A 21574-nucleotide genomic window follows, 5' to 3' on the forward strand; every position below is an offset into this window, starting at 1 on the left:
ATTTTGCTCAGTGACATGCCACAAAGCATCCATCCTCCCTCATCTTTGTAAGTGCTTCCATATTCCCAGGAGTGAGGGAAGAGCAGATGTTTGGGGACACAAATGAAGGAGGAGAATTCTTTACTAAGCAACTTGAAACCACTTAAAATATTCGAGAGGGGTGGAAGGAAAGTATTGGTTTTGCCAACAGAGCAGAGAACCTTCCTAAAAGGCAGCAGCTGTAACTGCTGACTGCTGTTTTGTTTTTTGTTTTTTCTTTGCCTGCCTCCTCCCGCCTTCTCCCATTAAGGCCGCCATGATACCATCCGCCCAAACTCTCAAGATAATGGACTTCTCCTTCAGTGACTTCGAGCTCTCTGATTTGGACACAGCTCTCTGCACAATTCGAATGTTCACTGACCTCAACCTCGTACAGAATTTCCAGATGAAACATGAGGTAAGAGAGAAAAGGGGAAGGGAGGGTTTTATTCAACATGAATGATTCAGAGGCTATTTTTGTCCTGCATAAAACTGAATTTGTAAAAACAAAGATGATTTGGACAGCATGATGACCTGGCTTCACCAGCCTCAATGCTTAGCTTTGGTACCTCCTCAGAATGTAGTCAGATGGTAAGCCAGTGCCACCCAATGCCTGTTTGGGGAACTCCGCAAAATGCATGTTCTTAGATCAATTGTAGGTCCACAGAAGACTACCACTAGTAGGGACCTTCTGGAATGGAGCAATCTGTCCTTTGACCACAACCTATGTAAATTCTTCCACTGGCTGCAAATTATTCAGCGGAAATGCTTTAAAACCTCTCTGCAGTTTCACTACTAGTGGTAATCCTTCTTAGATTTAGCCTCACTTTCTCTTCTGTGATTAGTATAATGAAAACATTGACCATAAAGTCAAAGAACTGTGGACATCATGGCACACAGAGTTCCTGCTCTGGAGGAGGTTGAAGCTGGCAGATCTCCTGATCCTAGAGAGTTCTGAGCTCTAGGGGGCTGCTGTGGTCAGCTGTCCATGCTGAGTCCAACACCAATATGGTAAACACCCAAGAATAAAAGGCCAATAGATTGCTAAGGAAGAGCAAACTAATTTCAATTGGAAAGAGAGCAAATCAGGGTTTTCATGCTGATCAGTAGAAGGATTCAACCTGGTAGAAATATGAAGACTCAGTCTTCAAATAAATAAATCAAAACAGAAGTTCTGGATTCATATTTCACCTTTGCTGCTTCCCTGGGCTTGAATTGCCTGAATTTCCTCATCTATAAAGTGAGGAAATTGGACCACATGGTCACTGAGATCTCTTCCTGCTCTATATTTAGGAACTTAGAAGTTATTTATTTAAACTTTGAATTTTATTTTATTTTGGAACAAAAAGCATTTATTTTCTCTCCTTCCTGCTAGAAAAAAAAATGAAACCTTTGTAACAAATATGTATAGTCAAATAAAACAAATTCCCTCATTGGTAATTTCTAAAAATGTGTATCCTTCTGCTCCCTGAGTCACTCACTTCTGCTTAGAAGTAGTAAAATGCTTCATCACTGATCCTCTTCAGTCATGGTAGATTATTTGCATTGTATAAGCTTAATAATTTAAATTGTCCATCCAGGACCATTCCTTCAGATCATTCCATACCCATCCATTAATCACTTCCAAAATGCCAGTGGTTTAAACATTTTTAATATTGTCTCATGAGGTTCTAACTTCATCCTACATGATCTAAGCATCTGTAATTCCATTGATGTGTGCATTCTCTTCTCGGATTCCGGTTGCAACCTGTCCCTGGCTTAGTAGATGGTATTTGTGAGTTGTTAAAACCAAAAACTTTGATGCATCACAAGCAGATGATAACCTTCCCATGGGCACACAGTCCATTTCTATCCCTGGACTCTTGGCTTTGTAGTTTGGTAGAATGAGCTAGATCTTGGCTTCTCTAAGCTTGACCTTTTGAGAGTCCAGGGTCATAACCTCTGATCATCGTGAGATACTCTTTAGTTGAAGAGAAATGTCTTTATACTAGAGGAAGAGCTAGAACTAGGCTGAGTGCTAGAAAACTCAGATTCTGGTTCTGCTTGTTCTGCTAAATACTTGCTGGATATGGACTTATTTAAACTATCTAAGCCTTGTTTCTTCAGCCATAAGATGAGGTACTCTAAACTGGATAATATAAGGTCATTTTTTCCACTGGAATTCAGGAAAGGGCTTCACCATTGTGAGGCGCAGAGGGAAGGAGTTCATGGTGCTTAGTTTATATATTTCTATATCCAAAACATTCATTTCATTTCTTAACATTACAATATATACCAGAGGCAAAGGGCTATAGTGGAAAGAGTGCCATATTAGATATCAGAGGTTCTGAGTTCAAATCTTGATTGCTATTGACAAGCTATATGAACAAAGGTAAATCATGTTACTCATCCAAGCCTCAGTTTTCTCATCTGCAAAATAAAGAGTTTGAATTAGCTCGATGTTGGGATCCTTCCCAGTTGTTAATCTGTGTGATCAAAAAGTTTTTCCTTAGATTCCATCCTTTTAGCCTCAAGTCTACTTCCAAAATCTGCCTTTCTTTGACATTAGTAGTAATGAAAAAAAAAAATCTTGTAACCCTGAAGACTCTTCCCCTCCCCAATGTTTGCCTGAAATGACCCTGTAACTCTGCTTTCAATCTAATGTTCTTCTAAATTTCAACCTGCTGATCTAGGATATCATTCCCCTTGTTTTTGCATGTCTTTTTCCTTCCTTCTTTTCTCCTTAAGCCACTTCTTAGATTCTTTCATGAATGCTTCATTCTGCTTCTGACATCCCAGTTGATCAGCCTCATCTCTTTGATGCTCTGAGTAGCCATGACAACATTCCCTCTTGGTTCCACCTCCCCAAAATAAAATTCCTTTCCCTGGAGATCCTTACCCTAAAGGGGTTTTTGTTTGTTTTAATTTGGGTTTTGGTATTTCCAAAGTTTAACACAATGCCTACAGCTAGATGAGGGAGCCTAAAGTCAGACTTATTAGCTGTGTGACTTTGGACAAGTCACTTAGCTTCTGTCTGTCTCAGTTTTCTCACCTGTAAAATGGAGATAATAATAATACCTATCTCCTGGAGTTGTGAGAATCTCTTTGCCTTCATCCATCATGAATACTTCAAAGCAAAATCACTATTGGTCCATGAAAGTCTTGATGACTTGGATGAAAGCAACTCTACCACCTCCTTTTTTTTGCATATCTACAGAAAAAGAACTACTTCTTTCATATTCTAGTTTCACTCATAGTGAAAATATCAACATCGAGAATTTTAGTTCTCCTTAATAGATGAACTCATTCATCATTGACTTGAAAAGCTCACATCAAGGGTTCCACCTATAAAGTTCATTGGATCATAGATCTAGAGCTTCATGGGACTGAGGCAATCTAGTTTGCTCCCCTTGTTTTTCATAGATGTGGGAACCCCAAGTCTTCCTGACTCCAAGTCAAGCTACTTTCTCACTATGGGATTCTTAGCACCTGCCAGTTCCCCTGCTCTGCTATCATCATTGTAAAAGCAGAAGGGGGGCAGACAGGACTGAAGATCATTTTGCATTTTTATTTCTTTGGTTACTGTGGCCAAAAATTCTATCATGGAAAGAAAAGAAAGAAGTCTGAGAGACCTTGGCTTCTAAATGTCATTTTGAGTACTCTCCAATATCACATGTACTTCAAGGTGGTTGCAGATTGCTGTAAATATTTGAGTCCATAAATCAGTCTCTAGGTCATTGTATTTATTTCCCATGCTTCTTTCTTTTGGAACAAGAAGTTTCTAGAACACCATACAGCGTGCTTCTCTAGGCTATTTTTTCCTTTTCAAACCCTTCAAACAAAGTTCCCAGCTTCAGCTTAAAGTCCTCTCAAGGGAATATATCTTAGCTTTTCTTATCCATAAAGATCTCTTTTCTTCCAGGAATGATTTCTTCTGGACTATTATCACCATGATCAAATAATCCAAAATGGAATTAACAATCTAACCATAAAGTGATACTCAATTTAGAGAGGTTCTTAGCATGTGATGTATGAATTATTTTTTTAAATATTTTGACACATATACTTCAAAAGAGATTGCCATCTTATATATTTTATTTTATGTATTTAAAAACATCCAGGAAAGGCTTCACTAGAATATCCAAGATGTCTGGGACACACACACACACACACACACACACACACACACACACACACACACAATGTTAAGAATCGCTGATTGAGGATCTAACCTAATTCACAAACCATCTTCATAGGGTAGGCTTGGAAAGTACTCCCTGAGTCTGCATCTTCAACCTGCCAGTCCTTAAAGGACCAAGGGCCAGTGTGGTCTTATTGCTTGTTCTCTCATAAGCAGAGGTCATGAAATGATCTCAAAGGGGGAATGATGCCAATGAGACCTATTGAGAATTGGGACTCTTGGGCCGTAAGAAACATTTAGCTTCCCATGCCACAGATAGAGGGAGAGCTGCCCCCTGGGCCTCCTTCTGTCATCATCTTCACTGGGTTGAACATTGTGCAAGGGATAGCATTTTCCCCTGAAACTCTGGAAGATTTGTCTTTTCCTATCCCACAGTGTAGCAGTATGTGTCCTGGATCTTTGGAGCATCTGAAACATTAAAAGGAATGCTCTTTATGTCCTCACTTCACAGAGGATATGACACTACATCCATCCAAAGAAACAAACAAGCCTTTGAAGGCACCATTAACAGAATAACCAGGCTTGAGCTCAGTAACCCTGGAAATTTTATGGAGAGCACCATGTAAGGATTGAAATAGACCCAAGTCATGAGACTTTGAACAGATTTTATTTTCCATCTTCAAAAATGATTTTTTAAATAGAGTCTTTGAGAGTTTATTTTGCACAGGAATAAAATCCTTTTATTGTAAACTGGTAATAACTCTGATGGATGTATACAGCACAATGTTCCACAAAAAAAATACTAAGTTTCAGCTTTGGCCAGAGATCATTAACTCCAATCTCCTTACCATGTGGAGGAAATAGAATTCAAGAGAAAGAGCAATGAATTTGGAATTAGAGAGCTTTTTCAAGTCTTGGCTCTGCCTCTGTTTACCCATATGATCTTAGACAAAGCACATTTGCACATCTTAGTTTCCCTTTTTAAAAAATAAATGGAGTTGAACTAGAATATCAGATCCTGACTGTTCTACTGTGTAACCTTAGTCAAGTTACTTATTCTGTCGCTGAGTCTTACCTTGCTCAAAATCTAAATTCCTACTAAACTAAGGAAAAACTATAGACAGACTTGCTCAAGTTACCCAGGGAGTAACAGGACTGCTCTGTCCATGGCACCACATCATTGAACCCAATTAGCAGCAGCTTGAGAGCAAAGAAAGACAGACTGAGAGACCTAGAACCCATGGTGGTGGAGAGAGTAATGATTTATGTATCTTTATTTTATTATTCAATTTAATGTGATTTTATAGGGGTAGTAATTATTAGTGTTATACTTATCTATTAATATATATTCAGTAAATCTAGCAAACTATTACATATTTTACATCTATAATTAAATAGGACAGATTCTATAATAAATAGGCCCCAAACTTTAAACTACAAGTCTACATTCATAACCTGTTATAAAATTTACTTGCTTAGACACGAGAATGTTGATTAGACTTAATCTCAATCTTTTGGCCTGTAGGACCACAGCCAATGTGAAAGAGTGACAAAACACTAGATCTCCTACCTCTTTTATTTAATCACCATGACCAAACCCCGAATGGATGAGATGTCTTGACAGGCTATGGGAAGTCCTGCAACTTATTTTGTATCTCCAGACTATCCTTTCTTGCCCAACATGAGGATGTGCCCATATTATGACCATCAGCAGATCCTTGGCCTGCCCAACCTATGACTGATGCTGATGAATCATTTCTGGCCTTTCTGGAGGGTCAAGAGCAATGTCTATCATCCAGTGAGACTCTATTTTATTTTGTCTTTTCTGTGTCTCTGAGTATCAAGTGATATAAAACTAAAGTCCTGGAGACAGGGATTTCTCTGATCATGTGGAAGATCTGAGGTCACTTCATTAGACCTTTTATTAAAATGTTATTGTCTCTGAATTCTGCCTTTGTTTCTGTTATTGTAGATTGGACAATTTTGAACCCCGTAGTGGCAGTAACATTGTATCTACCATTATCCTCCTGACAACCTCTTTTCCAAACTCTCTTTATATAAACACCTTCCCAGTGGTATCAAATGAATAAGGTGGGTAGACAGAGCTTCGAGGGCTTACCCTCTTCTTGGATACTGTTGAGGGCTTCTAGCTGTGCCTTTATATTGGGATCTCTTGTACAAGATTACATGGGCACATAATCTCCAGGTAAGTAGGTTGCAAGGAAGGAGAAAAAAAAAAGACAGACTCAGACAGACCCAGAAAGACACAAAAAGAGAGTCAGACAGAATGAATCAATAGGAATTCGAATTTTACATGTAACTAAATTATACTGTTTGCTTTCAAGGTTCTTTGCAGGTGGATCCTAAGCATCAAAAAGAATTATCGAAAGAACGTAGCCTACCACAATTGGCGGCATGCCTTTAACACAGCCCAGTGCATGTTTGCAGCATTAAAGTCGGGTAGAATTCAGGTAGGTGCCCTGAAAATGTGGTTTATTTCATTTATTTCATTTTATATTCCAAGATTGAAAAAGCTCTCAAATTCATGCCTTAGGAGGATCAGTTGAAGGAACTGCTTAGTTTGGAGAAGAGTTGGGGAATGTTGAAATGTTGACATTGAAAGGAGATATTAGACTTGTTCCAGAACAGGGATGTTTTGAGAGAAAAATGTACATTTGATGTCTGGAAAAACCCCTTAACAGTTGTTGCTGAGTTATTTAAGTCATGTATGACTCTTCAGGACCCATTTGTATCAGTTCACTGTTTCTGCCTCCATCTAATTTTATGACTAAGTTAACTTAAGCAAATTAAATGACTTGTTCAGGATCATCCAGTTAGTAAGTGGCTGAGATTGGATTTGCCCTTGGCTCTTACTGACTCCAAGAAAATAGATCCACTATGCCCTAAAAATTAGAGCTCTACCAAACTGGAATTGGAGGTGATGGCCTTCCATTCCATGGACATCTTTAAGCAGATGTTTGTTATTCACATTTGAGTATGTTATAAAAATGATTGTTTTTCACATGCAGATTGGACTAGGTATCCCAGAGATCCCTTCCAAACTTGAGGTGGTATGATTCTCTTAAGTTCTCATTATTGCTGAAGGAAGAACAAAACAGCAGCATTTAACCTCATTATAGCCATCCTTTTGTTCTATAAAGATTATCTTTATTTCTACATCCTCTGATTTCATCCCGTTCATTTAGGTGAGCTCTCCCAACATACAGATCCCAGGCCATTTAAGCCTGTGCATCATGTAAATAATCTTTCAAAAAGGGGACTTACTTCTTGTAACCTTATCATGTATATTCTGCAGTTTAATAATTGATTATTGTTACTGTTTGGTTGTTTTTAGTCTTGTCTGACTCTTTGTGACCCCATTTGGGGTTTTCTTGGCAGACCTACTGAAGTGATTTTCTATTTCCTCCTCCAACTCATTTTGCAGATGAGAGAACTGAGGAAAACAGAATTAAGTGACTTATCCAGGGTCACTCAGCTAGTAAATGTCTAATGTCAGATTTGAATTCATGTCTTCCTAACTCCAAGGTCAGCACTCTATCCTCTGTGCCATCTAGCTGTCCCCATTGGCAAGAGAGAACAGCATTAATGGTATAAGTAAGAAAAAGTTTCATATTTCCCTTCCTTTTTTCTTAACCTACATAATATCAGGGCATCTGCCCTAGTCCCATTATCAAGAAAGTGTGTGACTTTTGACAAGTCCCTTTACTTTCTTAGCTTCAGTATCCTCTTCTATAAAATGAGAGTGCTGGGAGATGATCGAATACTGGTTCTGCCATTTAAGAACTTTATGATCCTGGATGAGTTTAGCCTTCTGCATTGAAAACACTTGTTGATTTTATCACAGCTTTGATTAAAAGGCTTAAGTTTTAAAAGTCAGATTTTTGTGTTGTAGACAATTTATACAGATAGATATTGTTACAAAGGATAGTTAACTTAAAGAAATGATAATGATCACTGTATTGTTCAGGTTCTTTTAAAAAATCTATAAAGAAATAAACGTGTGCCTTAGTTTCCTCATCTGTAAAGTGAGAGGGTTGGACTGAATAACTTCCAAGGTCTCTTCTCTACATAAGGAACACTCTATCTCTTTAAGGCTCTCACATATAGAGCAAATGTAAAAGTATCTCTGTATAAAGGAGAAGATTTGAATCAACCATTAAAAGATTTAAGAAACTGCTGCTGCTCTAGATGAATATTTTGCTGCAGGGAGCCACTAGTCTGTCAAAGGGCAATTAGATTGGCCTGGATCAGAAACAGAGCAAGTCAAAGCTTTGCTGTCATGGAGCCATGAGCTTGGCCCATGATAGCAGCTGCACCTCCATGCTAGGCAATGCCTAGAATCAAAAAGTTAAAAAATAGAATGGTCAGTATTTTGAGTGGCTATTATATAAGTATCAGGTAGATACATTTAAGTGACTGGTTGTATTAATGAGAAATCCAGCCATGGAGCTCAAGAGTTAGAGAATGAGTAGGAGGGGGAAGGATTTCCCAATGGTATCCTCAATGGGATTCTATGAGAGTTTGATTGTAACCATCTGGGGGAGTTTTAGTATAACCATATGGTGGGTTTCTATCTCTGGGAATCTGGACCTACCAGAGTGAGGATGCAAGAGAGTAAGCCAACCCAGAGAAGAGCAGGTGTCCCTACCACCATGCAAGGGGTAATATGTTACACTGCACTGATAGTATCACTCACTCACTTATGCCCAAACATGACATTTTATAATGAGCAATGTGTCACAGCCAGGGACTTCATTACCTGTGTTCACAAAAATCCCTTTGAGCTCTAAATTCTATTCTTCTTTGATTCCCAAAGATGAGATCTTGTTGGTTTCCTATGGAAAACTGTTTTAATCCTTTGGATTAAAAGCAAATTGAACAGTATAAATATTATTGAATAGAATGAGGTTAAAGGTCATGCTGATTAGCCAAAGAGGCAGATAAAGTGACTGATCAGAAGACTTTACAAGAATAAATAGCTGAGGTGTTTCCAGACTAGTTACTTCCCAGGTTGAAACCTAAATGGTCCTTGGGCCTAACATCACAAGAATTGAATAGCCCAACTATTCCTTATGACATAGAAGAGTTTAGCTTTTTTTAGTGTTATACCAGATACTGTGAAAATAGATTTTATATAGAAAAAAAAAAACCACACACACACACATATATACATATACAATATGTGTGTTCCATATAGTCATGTACATAAATATGTATATATGTGCATATGTTTTGTTAAAAGTCTAAAAAGTTATCCCCTGTTTCTGGTTTCATAGGCTTCTTCTTTTCACTTTTTTTTTTACAAGATTTTACCAGAGAGATTGTTTTCAAAACACTGGAAGAAAATGTCTCAGCAATAGTTTTCCTTTTCTAGCTTCTAGCCAAAGTTATACAAAGTGTTCCAAATGACTTGGGGCATTTTTAAGCTATTCAAGGTTATTAAAGGGGGGAGGGTAAAATTCCAAAAGCTTAAATTTGGATTTCCCTCCCCTGTAAATAGAGAACATATGAGATCCCCTCTAGCTTTAAATCCAAGAGTTTATGATGTTATTTTTCTCATGTAAAACCTTTCGTGCTAGTTAGATCTCTGAAAAGAATTGAAGATCATCAATTCTCCATCATCCTTCTTAATAGAAGAAAATCTTTAAAAAAAAACAGATTACATAAAACCATATTGTTTTCCTTCATTTTATCCCTTTTGGTAGTCAGATTTTCTCCCCCCTTAATGACTTGTTCAAGTAATGTTCAAATGAGCCTATTGTCCTACCACTGTGAGGATTGGAGGCAGGATATCTGAGCACTGAGGCAAAGCCCAGTAATTTCAAGTATTCTAGATATGTTTAACCTGTAATTAGTTGGTAGAAGCCAGGTTGATTACCAAAATGCCAACATCATGGTATTTGGAAGGAACTAGACAGATATTCCTAGGGATTTTAGTCAATACCTTTCAATAAAGGGCATTTGTAATCAAAGCTGTCCATGAAGCTGAATTGTGTCCAGTTCATTTCAGCCTGAAGTATATTTTATGATGTTCCAGCTGTATTGAGGTGCCCTAGAGCCAAAATGAGGAACATGTAGCTCAGATTTGGGGCTCAGATTTTCAAAAATGTATCCACACCTATTCACAAAACTCAATGAGATCCAATAGGATTCTTTGTCCAATGTGCCAGCATTCATGTGTTTCCTCTGTGGTGTCTTCTTATATGCAAAGAACCAACTGACCGACCTGGAGATCTTGGCCCTGCTCATCGCTGCTCTGAGTCATGACTTGGATCATAGAGGAGTAAACAACTCTTATATACAAAGGTAAGCATGTTTCTAGAGGGTAGAGGGCAGACCTGATGCTTTAGGGTCAAATAATAGAGAGACCTTTTTTTTTTTTTTTTTTTTTGCTGAGGCAGTTGGGGTTGTAACTTACTTAGGGTTACACAGCTGGGACCTGTTAAATGTCTGAGACTAGATTTGAACTCAGGTCCTCCTGACTTCATGGCTGGTGCTCTATCCACTGCATCACCTAGCTATCTCTGGACATTCTTTTTTAAAGTCATAGAAAATATTTGACATTTGTTTTTATCCATGCTATAAACAATTTATTAAGTCCCTACTATGTGCCAGGCACTGTGCTTGGGGATACAGTGAATAAAAATACCATCCTTGTCTTCAAGGAGCTTACAATCTAATTTGTTTTACTTGAAATATCAAGATGAGTATTTTTTCCATCCTTGGCATCATTTAAAAAGCATGGAGTCTAATTTCCTTTCAAATGAAGAAATTGAGGCCCAGAGAGTGTCCTAGGGCACAGTTGTGATCAGAACCTAAGGCTTTGATCTAATAAGGCAACAGGTTATAATAGAGTACTGGCCTTGGAGTCAGAAAGTCTTGAATTCAAATCCTACTTCTACTATGTGTATGATAATGGACAAGTTACCCTTTCTGCAGAATCTGCTTTTTTTTTTTTTTTTTTTTTTAATATGTAAAATGTGAATGGTACTTTTCTTACTGGGTAATTGTGAGATCAAGAGGGATAATATGGGTAAAGTGCCTTGGAAACCTTAATATGCTATATGAATGTTGGTTATTATAATTATTATATTCAAATAGAGAAGAATAAGGTGATCGTAATTGATGTTTTTATATACTCTAAAGCTTGCAGGAAACTTTAATTGCTTTATTTGATTTAATTAATTAATTTGTTTAATTTTAATTTATTAATTTCATCTTATTTGTTGATTTTTTTATTAATTTAAAAATAATTTATTGTTTAATTTAATCCCAAGAACAATCCTGTCAAGTAGATACCAGAGCTGGTGGTATTTCCATTTTACAGATGAGAAGACTGAGGCTGAGCAAAGTTAGCTGGCTTTCCTAGGGATTGTTTTATATGGGGGCATACATCCTTTTGATATCAAATGAAATTTGTACAGAGTACAAACTTAATAAAAGCCTGTTGATTGCTTTGTCTCACTGCTATTAACAATAAATTCATATTAGGGAAAATAAAATTAGCATTATCTAATATCTATGTATGACTTCATTGTAACATTTGTGAAGTACTTTCCATTTGTTAGCTCCTCTGGTCCTCCGAACAGCTCTGTGCAGTAGGTACTATTGTTTCTGTTTGTTTTTAAATAGTATTTTTCCCCCAGTTGCATGTCTAGACTTTTAGTTCATTTTTCATTTTTACAAGATTTTGAATTTCAAATTTGTTTCCTTCTCTGCTTCCAAAGATGGTAGGCAATTTGATACAGTTTACATATGTGCTATCATGTAAAATGTGTTTCCATATTAGTCACACTTGTAAAAAAAAGAAACAGATTAAAAGAAAAAAAAAACACAAGAAAGAACAAAGTAAATAAAAAATGCTTTGATCTACATTCTGAGCCCATCAATTTTTTTTTAATCTGGATATAGATTGTAGTTTCCTTTACAAATCCTTTATACTTGTCTTGGATCACTGTGCTGCTGAGAAGAGCTTCTCATAGAGGATCATTTTACAATGTTGCTGATACTATATACAATGTTTTTCTGTTCTACTCTTTCTATTTTGCTTCAATTTATACAAGTCTTTCCAGGTTTTTCTAAAATCTACCCAGTCAGCATTTCTTGTTGCACAGTAACATTCCATTACATTCATATCCATTCTCCAATTGATGGGCATCCCCTCAGTTTCCAGTATTTTGCCAGTACAAAAAGGACTGCTATAAATAATTTTGCACATGTGAATCCTTTTCCCTTTTTATGATCTTTTTGGGATACAGACCTAGTAGTGGTATCAATGAGTTAAAGGGTACACATAGTTTGGTTACCCTTTGGGCATAGTTCTAAATTGTTCAGAATGGTTGGATCAGTTCACAGCACCACCAAAAGTGCATTAGTGCCTCAATTTCATCGCATTGTTTCCAAAATATATCTCCTGGTTTTTGTTTGCTTGTTTGTTTGTTTTGTCACATCGACTAATTCTGTAGGTGCTATTGCTATCCCCATTTTACATGAGGAAACGAGTCTCCAAAGTTTAATGATTTGCCTAAGGTCACACAGTGAGGCATTTTCAGAGAGAGATTGGAATCCAAGTCTAGCACTGTGATCCATGTATTCTCTTCCCACCCTTAGAAAATAAGCAAGCTCCTAGAGGGCAGGAATTGCTTTTTTTGAGTGTATATTCAGTGTTTACTTAGCCCTCTGCCTGGCATATAGTCAACATTTAACAAATGCTAGTTTTATCTATGTCAAGCTGCTTTTCCTGCCCAATTAAACGGAACCATTATTAGAGCTATTTTTTTCCCTCTTGAAATAACTAATAAATTATCTAAGAAACAGTGTGCCTCTTAATAGATTGAATGTTAGGTGAGAAGTTCAGGAAAAACTAGATTTCAAATCCTGCCTCATCTCCTACAAACTGTCCTCTGGCCATGGGCAACCTACTTTAATCTTTGGTTTCTTCATCTATAAAATATAAATAATCTCTTCCTATTGAGATTGTAGTGAGGCTCAAATACAGTGCTTAATGAAAAGGGCTAAGTGAACTTCAAAATGTGTTATGATCATTAGAGAGTGTTACTTTACCATAGCATTAAGACAATTCAGGAAAAAAATGACATTCTCACCTGGAACAGATTCAGAAGTGTTCTGACTATAGCCCACTAGTGCCTGCAAAAGGAGAGCTTTCATGGGCAAACGAGAAATCAGTCCTCTTTACCCTTCACCATCAATGCTTATTTTGAAAACTTGAGCTGGGGTCAATAACATGTTGATTTTGTTATAGCTCTGATTTAAAAAAAAAATCTAAATTTTAGTGATCAAATTATATATTTTAGAGCAGTTTTATTTAGACAGAAAATATAATTATATAAAATTACTATCTTAAGGAAATGACAGTTATCACTGTAGATCCAGCCTTGTTACTTAAACAGTTTTATACATGTTTAAATAAATAAATGTTTCAATATCTAAATAAATTATAAACAGTGTCCTGGGCTGACTTAGTCATGATAAAAAGCACCACATTATTAAAAATGGTAGAGACTGAGATTTAGCTGCCTAAAAGTCTATTGTTTTGTCTAACCTGCCTTCTGATGCCTCCTTGGCTCCTGGTGCTTCCTTGGGTGTAATTGAGGATCTATGTTATCACATTTAGTAACAAAGAAACTAGGAGGGAGTACCTTAAAAGTGTATGTGTGGTAGGTGCCAGGGATATGTGGGATGATAGATCTGTAGAATCTTTGGGGTCACTGCTATCCTTACTTTGATCAACCTGACAAATATATGAGAACCCTTACCAGACGCTAAGATGTAACAGAAAGAGGGGCATTCCCCCATCCAAAATGATTCAAAAGCATTAAATATGGGATTATCAGTTTAACTCCCCAGCCTGCCATTGCCAAAGATCATTCAATTGGCCATAGACTAGAATCATTCAATTATTTTTTTTTGGCTCTGTTTATTTAAAAATACATGTCTCAGAAAACATCTGGTTAGACGTCATCTCCACTTCAGAAAATGTCCTGGGAAAAAAGACAATAATGCAGAATCCTGGATCCATGTCCACTGGAAAGCAAGCAGTTTTAGCTCTGCCGTGACCTTTCTTTCCTTTTTTTAAATCCTCGAGCATTTCCAGGGATTTTCTTCGTCTTTCTAAATCCTTGTGGTTAGACAAGTCATGGGGTGAGGGGGAGGGACTCAAAATTTTCCAGAGATGGCTCTCTTTTTGTTGTACTTAGCACATGAGGGCAGCTGGGTGGTATAATGGACAGAGTGCTGGGCCTAGAGTTAAGAAGACCTTATTCAATCTTTCCTCTAATACTTAACTATCTGGGTGATCCTGGGCAAATCACTTAACTACTGACTGCCTTAGTTTCCTCAATTGTAAAATAGGGATGAAAATTGCAATTACTTCCTTTATTGTGAAGATCAACTAGTTATAGTGCCTGACACATAGTAGGTGCTTGTTTGGGCATGCTTGTTATGCCTGGAATAGGCTGGCACTCCCTCTCTGCTCCCACTCTTTTCTTTCTTCTTCCCCCTTTCTCCCTCTCCCTTATTTCCCCCCTCCCCCTCTTTCTCCTCCTTTCCCTTTCCCTCTCTTCTTTCTCCTTGGCTTCCTAGGCTTCTTTCAAATCTCAACTCCAATTCCATTTTCTACCCCACTTAATGCTACTGCCTTCTCTGTAATTTCATCTTCAACTTTTTCTATATTTCATCTGGCTTATGCATAATTATTAGCATATTGTTTCCCCCACCCAAGTAGATCATGCTCTCCTTGAGAGCTTACATCTGTTATGCTTAGCACAGTGGCTGGCACATAGTAGGCACTTTAAAAATATTTATTGACTTAACTTGGTGACAAAAGAATAATACTAAGAGCAGGAGCTCCTATATATCAATAGACTTTTAGGAAAAAGCTCTCATTTATAACTTTAAGAAGTTGTAGTATGAGCAGCAACCACATCCCAGTAAAACCATTTTGGTAGACAGACTAAAGCAGATTGAGGATACATGACAAGTTTCCAAACTGTCAATGAGTAAGGGAGTTTCTACCCCCAAGCATGTGAAGACTCTCTCAGCTGAATGGGCAGATGAGAACATTTGGTTGCAGTTGGTTCCAATGGGTTCCACTGGCTGTGAAGGTTCCTGAAGCAGGCACTGTGGAGTGCTTTCGGCTTGGTTAGACATCAAAGATACCAAGGTCATCTACTGCATCCCATCACTGTTCATCTTGACTTTTGCCTTGCCAGTGATTCTGATAACGGTGCAACTCTGTCTCACATCCAATTCATACAAAAGCCAAAACATCATGCCATGATGTCATTGGTCCTCTTCGAAAACAGAGAAAGAATGGGTGAAATACAACCTACAATCTATGTATTTTTAAATAAAATAGAACTTTCTAGGAACTTATAAAAAGGGTTAACATTAGGATCAAGTGTATAGAAACAGAATTCAAACTTTAGAAATTCATTTCAATTCTTTTTAGCACTTATTTTGTGCAAGGTATTGTAGATAAAAAGAAATGAATGAAGATGGTCCTGCCCTCAAAAATTTTACCTGCTACTGAGGAACTTGGAAATTCTTCTCATGGGAAATAGTACCTTAGCATATCTTTTCCCCCATTCTTTTTATTTTTTTATTTTTCTCATTTAATAGTATTTTATTTTTCCAATTACATGTAAAGATAATTTTCAACATTCAGTTTTGTAAGATTTTGAGTCCCTAATTTTTTCTCCTTCTTTTCCTCTTTTTTCTTTCCCAAGATAGCAAGCAATCTGTTGTAGGTTATGCATTTACAACCTTTTCAAACTTATTTCTATATTAGTCAGTTATAAGAAAAATCAGAACAAAAGGGAAAATCCACAAGGAAAAAAAAGTGAAAATACCATACTTTGATCTGCATTCAGTTTCCATAGTTCTTTCTCTGGTTGCAGATGGCATTTTCCATCCCTAGTCTACTGGAATTGCTGAGAAGAGCTAAGTTTTTCATAGTTGATCATCACACAATCTTGCTATTACGTGACAATGTTCTCCTGATTATGCTAAGTGTATCTTTAAAGAAATGAAAGATTCTAAGGGGCAGAGATGGAGAGGAAGAGGGGGAAGAGAACACTTCAGGTATTCTAGACAGCCTGTGCAAAGTCATGGAGACCAGCAATTGAATGAGAATCTGGAAGAATACTAAGATGTAAAATAAATGTAGAAAATTCTAGAGATAGACTGAAGGGCTTTGCTTTCTAAAATAAAAAGAGTCATTTAATCCAAAGAACAATGGCAATCCACTGAAGATCCTTAAATAGGAGAATGACATGGTTAGAGCTGGCCCATTTTTAGTCTCTGACCTGATCTGCTTACCATACTAAGGAGTCAAAATTCAGTTTCATATATCCTCAATAAGTATTTTTAAATTTGACTTTCATTAATTGGCAAAAATCTTTTTTGTCCCACTTACTTATTAACCCCATTTTTAAAAATAGGCAAAGCAAATTTCCACATTGACCAGGACCAAAAATTCCTGCTCAATTCCATATTCTTGGTTCCATCAGCCCTCTGTAAGGAGATGGTTAGTATGCTTCAGTTCCATTCCATTAGAGTCACACTTGGTCAGTGTATTATCAGAGTTCTTAAGTATTTCAAAGGTCATTGTTTTATGGTGTTATTGTATAAGCCATTCAATAAATATTGAGTCTTCTAGTGCATTTTGCATCAGACTTGATATAGAAGACAAAATATTATCCATCATAATGTAGGGTTTGAATTTAGGGAGGTTTCCTTCTTAACAGGGACACATGTTGGAGGCAGTCTCTTCCCCATTTTTTTCCTGCAATGGTGGGAAGAGATAGTTTGTAAAAGATTACCTTGATTTTAAGGGGTTTTGATTTTTAAGAAGATGAACCTGTGAGCAAAAGGATTCTCCAGTGGGAAAAAGTTAACAAGGTCCTTCTGACCCCAAGGAAAAGTTTCCATGTCACTTAGACTCCAGCTTTTTGTGTAGTCAGGAGGCTCTGGTTATTCTCAACCTCTGAGTCTTAATATTTTAGGTTATACTAAGAGGCTTTTTGACATAATGGATGAGAACCAGACTCAGAACTAGAACAACCTGGTTCAAACCCCACCTCCCATATATACAGATTGTGTGATTCTTGGAAAATCACTTAATCTCTCAGTGCTCTAGGCCAAATTCATATAATGGACGCCATATTGACTTAGGAAATCCCAATATTACACTATCTTGTATTTTAAAAAAGAAATTATTTTGTTAAACATTTCCAATTACATTTTAATCTGGTCAGGGCTACACTTTGACTTGGGAAACATCTGCTCTAGGCAACTCTCTAAAACTCTAAGATGCAGAGAAGCTGCTGAACTGCATTGTGGAGAAGCAATTTCTTCTCCAAAGAGTTGACTAAACTAGTTGATTCACAGATCCAGTCCTTCCCTGTCTCCCTCCATTAGAGGCTGGAGAAACAAGATCATACTTCAGCTTCTGATTCAGGTCTCTTGATTCTATACTGTGCAAGGTGGGCTATAGCCCCTCCCAAAAAGTCTAGAGTTTAGTTGGAGAAATGAAGTTGAAAGGGAATAAAGCAACAAAAGGGACAAAGATAATGATGAGGACAGCTGACCTTATTTCATACATAAAGTGGGAAGTCTTAGAGTCCAGAAACTCTGGCTTCTCACCCTGCCTTATCTTCCTGAATAGTTACATGACTGAGGACAAATCACTTAACCCATTTGAGTTTCAGTTTTCTCATCTGTAAAAAGGGAATAATAATACCGCCCTCTCAGATTGTTGTGATGATCAGCAAACCTTCAAACTTTGTTTTTAAAAAATGAGCTATGTTTTTTTTTGTTTTTGTTTTTTTTGTTTTTGCTTTTGATCTTATCATTCCCATTTGGCCGAGGATAAAACTAGACTTTAGAAGAGTCAAGTGACTTTCCCAGGATCATACAGCTAGTAAATGTCAAAGTGGGGATTTGAACCCAGGACTTCCTGATTTGGAGGTCCTATCCACCTAAGTGGGCTGCTTTTGGTGTGCTAGATGGAATTATTGTATATAACAAGAATTGACCAAAAATGTGTGCATGTGTGTTTAAGTAATAAATCTCTTTCTTTTTCTTTCTGCCTGCCTTCCTTCCCCGGCCCAACACACACGTCAAATAATTGCTGTAAGAGTTAGGAAAGAAAATGAAAAGTGTCCTGCATCAAAGGAAAAATGTCTTTCTTATAGTCAAAAAAAAAAAAAAAAAAACTGAGTTTGATTCTTGCCCCCCACACACACACACACAAGTGCAGAATTGTGTGTCATAGTTCATAACTGCTATAGGAGTTAGGAAAGAGAATGGGGAGTACCCTGGAACAAAGAAAGAATGTCTTTCTTTCAGGGGAAAAAAACTCTGAATTTGAATCCTACTTCTAACATGTAACAATGTTAATCTGGACAACTTTTAACTTCTCTGAATCACAGTTTTCTCAACTATAAAATAAGAATAATAATTCCACCTCTTGCCTCACAGGGCTTCTTGAAGCCCTATAGAAATGGGATCTCTCTTGGGGGTGAGAAGTAGAATAAAGGGGAGTCTGCCACAATGGAATCCAGTGGGATATGGTGGAAGCTAATTAAGGGGAAGAAGAAGCTAAGAAAGAGTGGACTTGCATGAATTTAGGCTTCCAGGCACAGCTATGGAGATTTACATAGAGAGAGGAGGAGGAGAAAAACTTGTAGTCAGAGCAATGTTCTTAGAGAACACAAATAAAAGACATATTGGGATGGGAAGAGAAACAGAGCCTCATTGTGAAGATTTGGCAGGAGGTCAGACAGCAAGATGTAGATAGAGCTTTGCTGCTTTAAATAAAAGTTTATTTATTTTCACAAGCATTTATTATATGTCCATCACTGTCTCTCTCCCAGAACAATTTGTTAAGAAGAAAGAAAGAAAATTCCTCATAATAAATATACATAGTTCAGCAAAACAAAGTCGTGTTGATCGCGCTAAAAAATATGAGTCTTATTCTACATTTCAAGTTCATCATCACCTTGATGTGAGGAGGAGATGGGTGGAATGTCTCATCTTTCTTTTGGCACAATAATATTCCATTTCATTCAGAAACCATGTTTTTTTAGCCCTTTTTCAATTGGTGCTTCCCTACCTCACCAAAGTTTCCTTTCCACTTTTTGACTACTATAAAAGGAGATGCTGTAAATGGTTTTTTGTTTTGTTTTGTTGTTTTTTTCCTCTTTTTTTTATCTATTTAGGGTGTAGGCCTAGTAGTGGTTTAGGTCAAATATTTAATAAATTGTTAAGGTGCACTTTTTAGGTATAGATTATTATAGCCCTTCCAACAGTCAATCCAGTTAACATTTATGAAGCACCTTCTATTTACTATTCACTGCACTAAGCTCACTTTCATTTCCCTCCTTTATCATCTTTCCAAGTTGACAAGAGTGAGGTAGACACTTTATTTTGTATTTCTCTTCTTAATGATTTGAAGCATTTTTTCTTATGGTTAGTAATGCCTTAGTATTACCTTAGACTTCTTCTTTTGAAAGCTGCTTATTTATATATTTTGATCATTTATCTATTGAAGAGTGGTTCTTAGATTTATGAATTTGAATCAAGTTCCTCATATTTTGGAATGTAAGATCTTTATGAGAGAAAATGACTAAAAAGATTTATTTTCCCTGTCACCTGTTTTCTTTGGATTTCAACTGCATAAAGTTTAATTTGTGCAAAATAATTTAATTATGTAATAAAAGTATTCAATTTGTCTTTGTGATCCTTTCTATCATTTGTTTGCTCATGAATTTTTCCCCATCCATAGATGTGAAATGTGATTTCTTCCTTTTCTTAATTTTCTTAAGATATCCTTTTCTATCTGCCTTGTATCCACTTAGCATTTATTTTGTTATATAAAATGAGATGTTGGCCTATACCTAATTTTTATCAAACTATTCTCAAGTTTTCCCAGCAGTTTTTTTGTCAAATATTGAGTCTTTACCCTAATAAATGGGCTCTTTGGACTTATTAAAATTATATTTCTGTGTTCATTTGCTTCTCTATGCTGTATACCTGATTTGTTGTACTGATTGACTTCTCTTTTAAGAAAACAGTACCAAATTGTTTTAATGATTACCATTTTGTAGTATACTATGAAATGGTTCTGATAGGCCACCTTCCTTCCCACTTGATTCCAGCTGTCTACTACTATTAGTGTATCTATGTTTCTTTAGCCTCTCTTGTAATTGACTCTTCCCATCTGTCATCATCTTTATCAGTTTTCTTGGTGCAATACAAAACCTCACAATTATCTTTTAATGGGTTCCAGTTCTTCTTTTGAAAACTATCCATACCCTTTAACCATTTGTCCAGGGGGGCATAACTCTTGGCTTTATATATTTGTGCTATATTGTGTTCACTCTATTTGGTAATTCTCAATGGATTGTAGACCTCAGACTTCTTTATCAGTGATATTTCATGCAAAGATTTTTCCTAGTCAGCAGCTTCTCTTATTATCCTAGGTGCATTGATTTTGTCAGTACAAAAAGCTTCTCAATTCTGTGTAATCAGGCCTCTGTTTTTTGTTTTTGTTTTTGTTTTCTTTTATGACTTCCCCGTCTCTTGTTTGGTTAAGACCTTTCTCTGTCCAGGTCTAGTTAATTCTCTTCTCCTTTTTTTATGATGTGATCTTTAGCATTCAGGTCTTATGCAAATGGAATTTTTAATTTTACCCCAATTTCTTTTTTCCCTAATATCGATGTTGAATTGATATTCTTTAATACCACCATCACTTTCAATAACTCTCCTCTCCACATCCTGGCCTTCACAAGCAATATAGCTAAATGAAACGAATCAAACTATTGGCCTAGCTTGATCATTAAAGATCTATAATCCATAATAGAAGAAATATAGAAGAGGAAGGAGTGCTGGATTTTAGAGTTAAAGGACCTGAGCTGAGATGTTGCCTGACAACTTCAATAGTCCTCTTTTTCCTCATCTATAAAATTAGATAGTTGCACTCGATGATGTAATGGCCCTTCCATTCCTAAATCTGTGGTTTTTCCCTGCTCAGGGAGAGGAAAATCATTTTTATCCTCAATTCTCTAAAGTTAGTTGATCATGGATTGATCAGAATTCCACCTGGCCCCTGATGTATTTCATAATATCTATAAATAAACCTGCTAAAATAAAACTGAGACTAGGAAAGGGGACCAATATGTTTGGCATCTCATTGGGGTGAGGACAGGGTGGGGGTAAAGGAGGTGAAATTTCATTCCTAGAGATCGGATTTATCCCAGATGCTCTGAAAATAGAAGAAGAAAAGTCCCAGGCTGCAAGAGCACATCCTTATACTAAGTATTTTTGTAAAGAGGAAATTCACAATACTTCTCAGCCTCTGATTTGCCTCATAAATCAGTATTTTTAGAAGGT

General features: G+C 36.8%; 1 protein-coding gene across 5 annotated transcripts in view; it reads left to right on the top strand.

Moving 5' to 3' along the window:
- The window catches only part of PDE5A (phosphodiesterase 5A), a 181063-nt gene that overhangs the window by 138692 nt on the left and 20797 nt on the right, over positions 1-21574 (top strand). For 4 of the 5 annotated variants that reach the window (XM_074276053.1, XM_074276050.1, XM_074276051.1 and 1 more), the window contains exons 12-14: positions 290-436; positions 6484-6609; positions 10371-10465. In XM_074276053.1, the coding sequence (XP_074132154.1) occupies positions 290-436; positions 6484-6609; positions 10371-10465 (368 nt within the window). Of the gene's footprint in view, positions 1-289; positions 437-6483; positions 6610-10370; positions 10466-11436; positions 11626-21574 lie in introns of those variants that run through there. The other variant, XM_074276054.1, reaches the window with a different exon arrangement.

This window comes from Sminthopsis crassicaudata, chromosome 6 (genome assembly GCF_048593235.1).
Source record: "Sminthopsis crassicaudata isolate SCR6 chromosome 6, ASM4859323v1, whole genome shotgun sequence".
Lineage (NCBI taxonomy): Eukaryota > Metazoa > Chordata > Mammalia > Dasyuromorphia > Dasyuridae > Sminthopsis > Sminthopsis crassicaudata.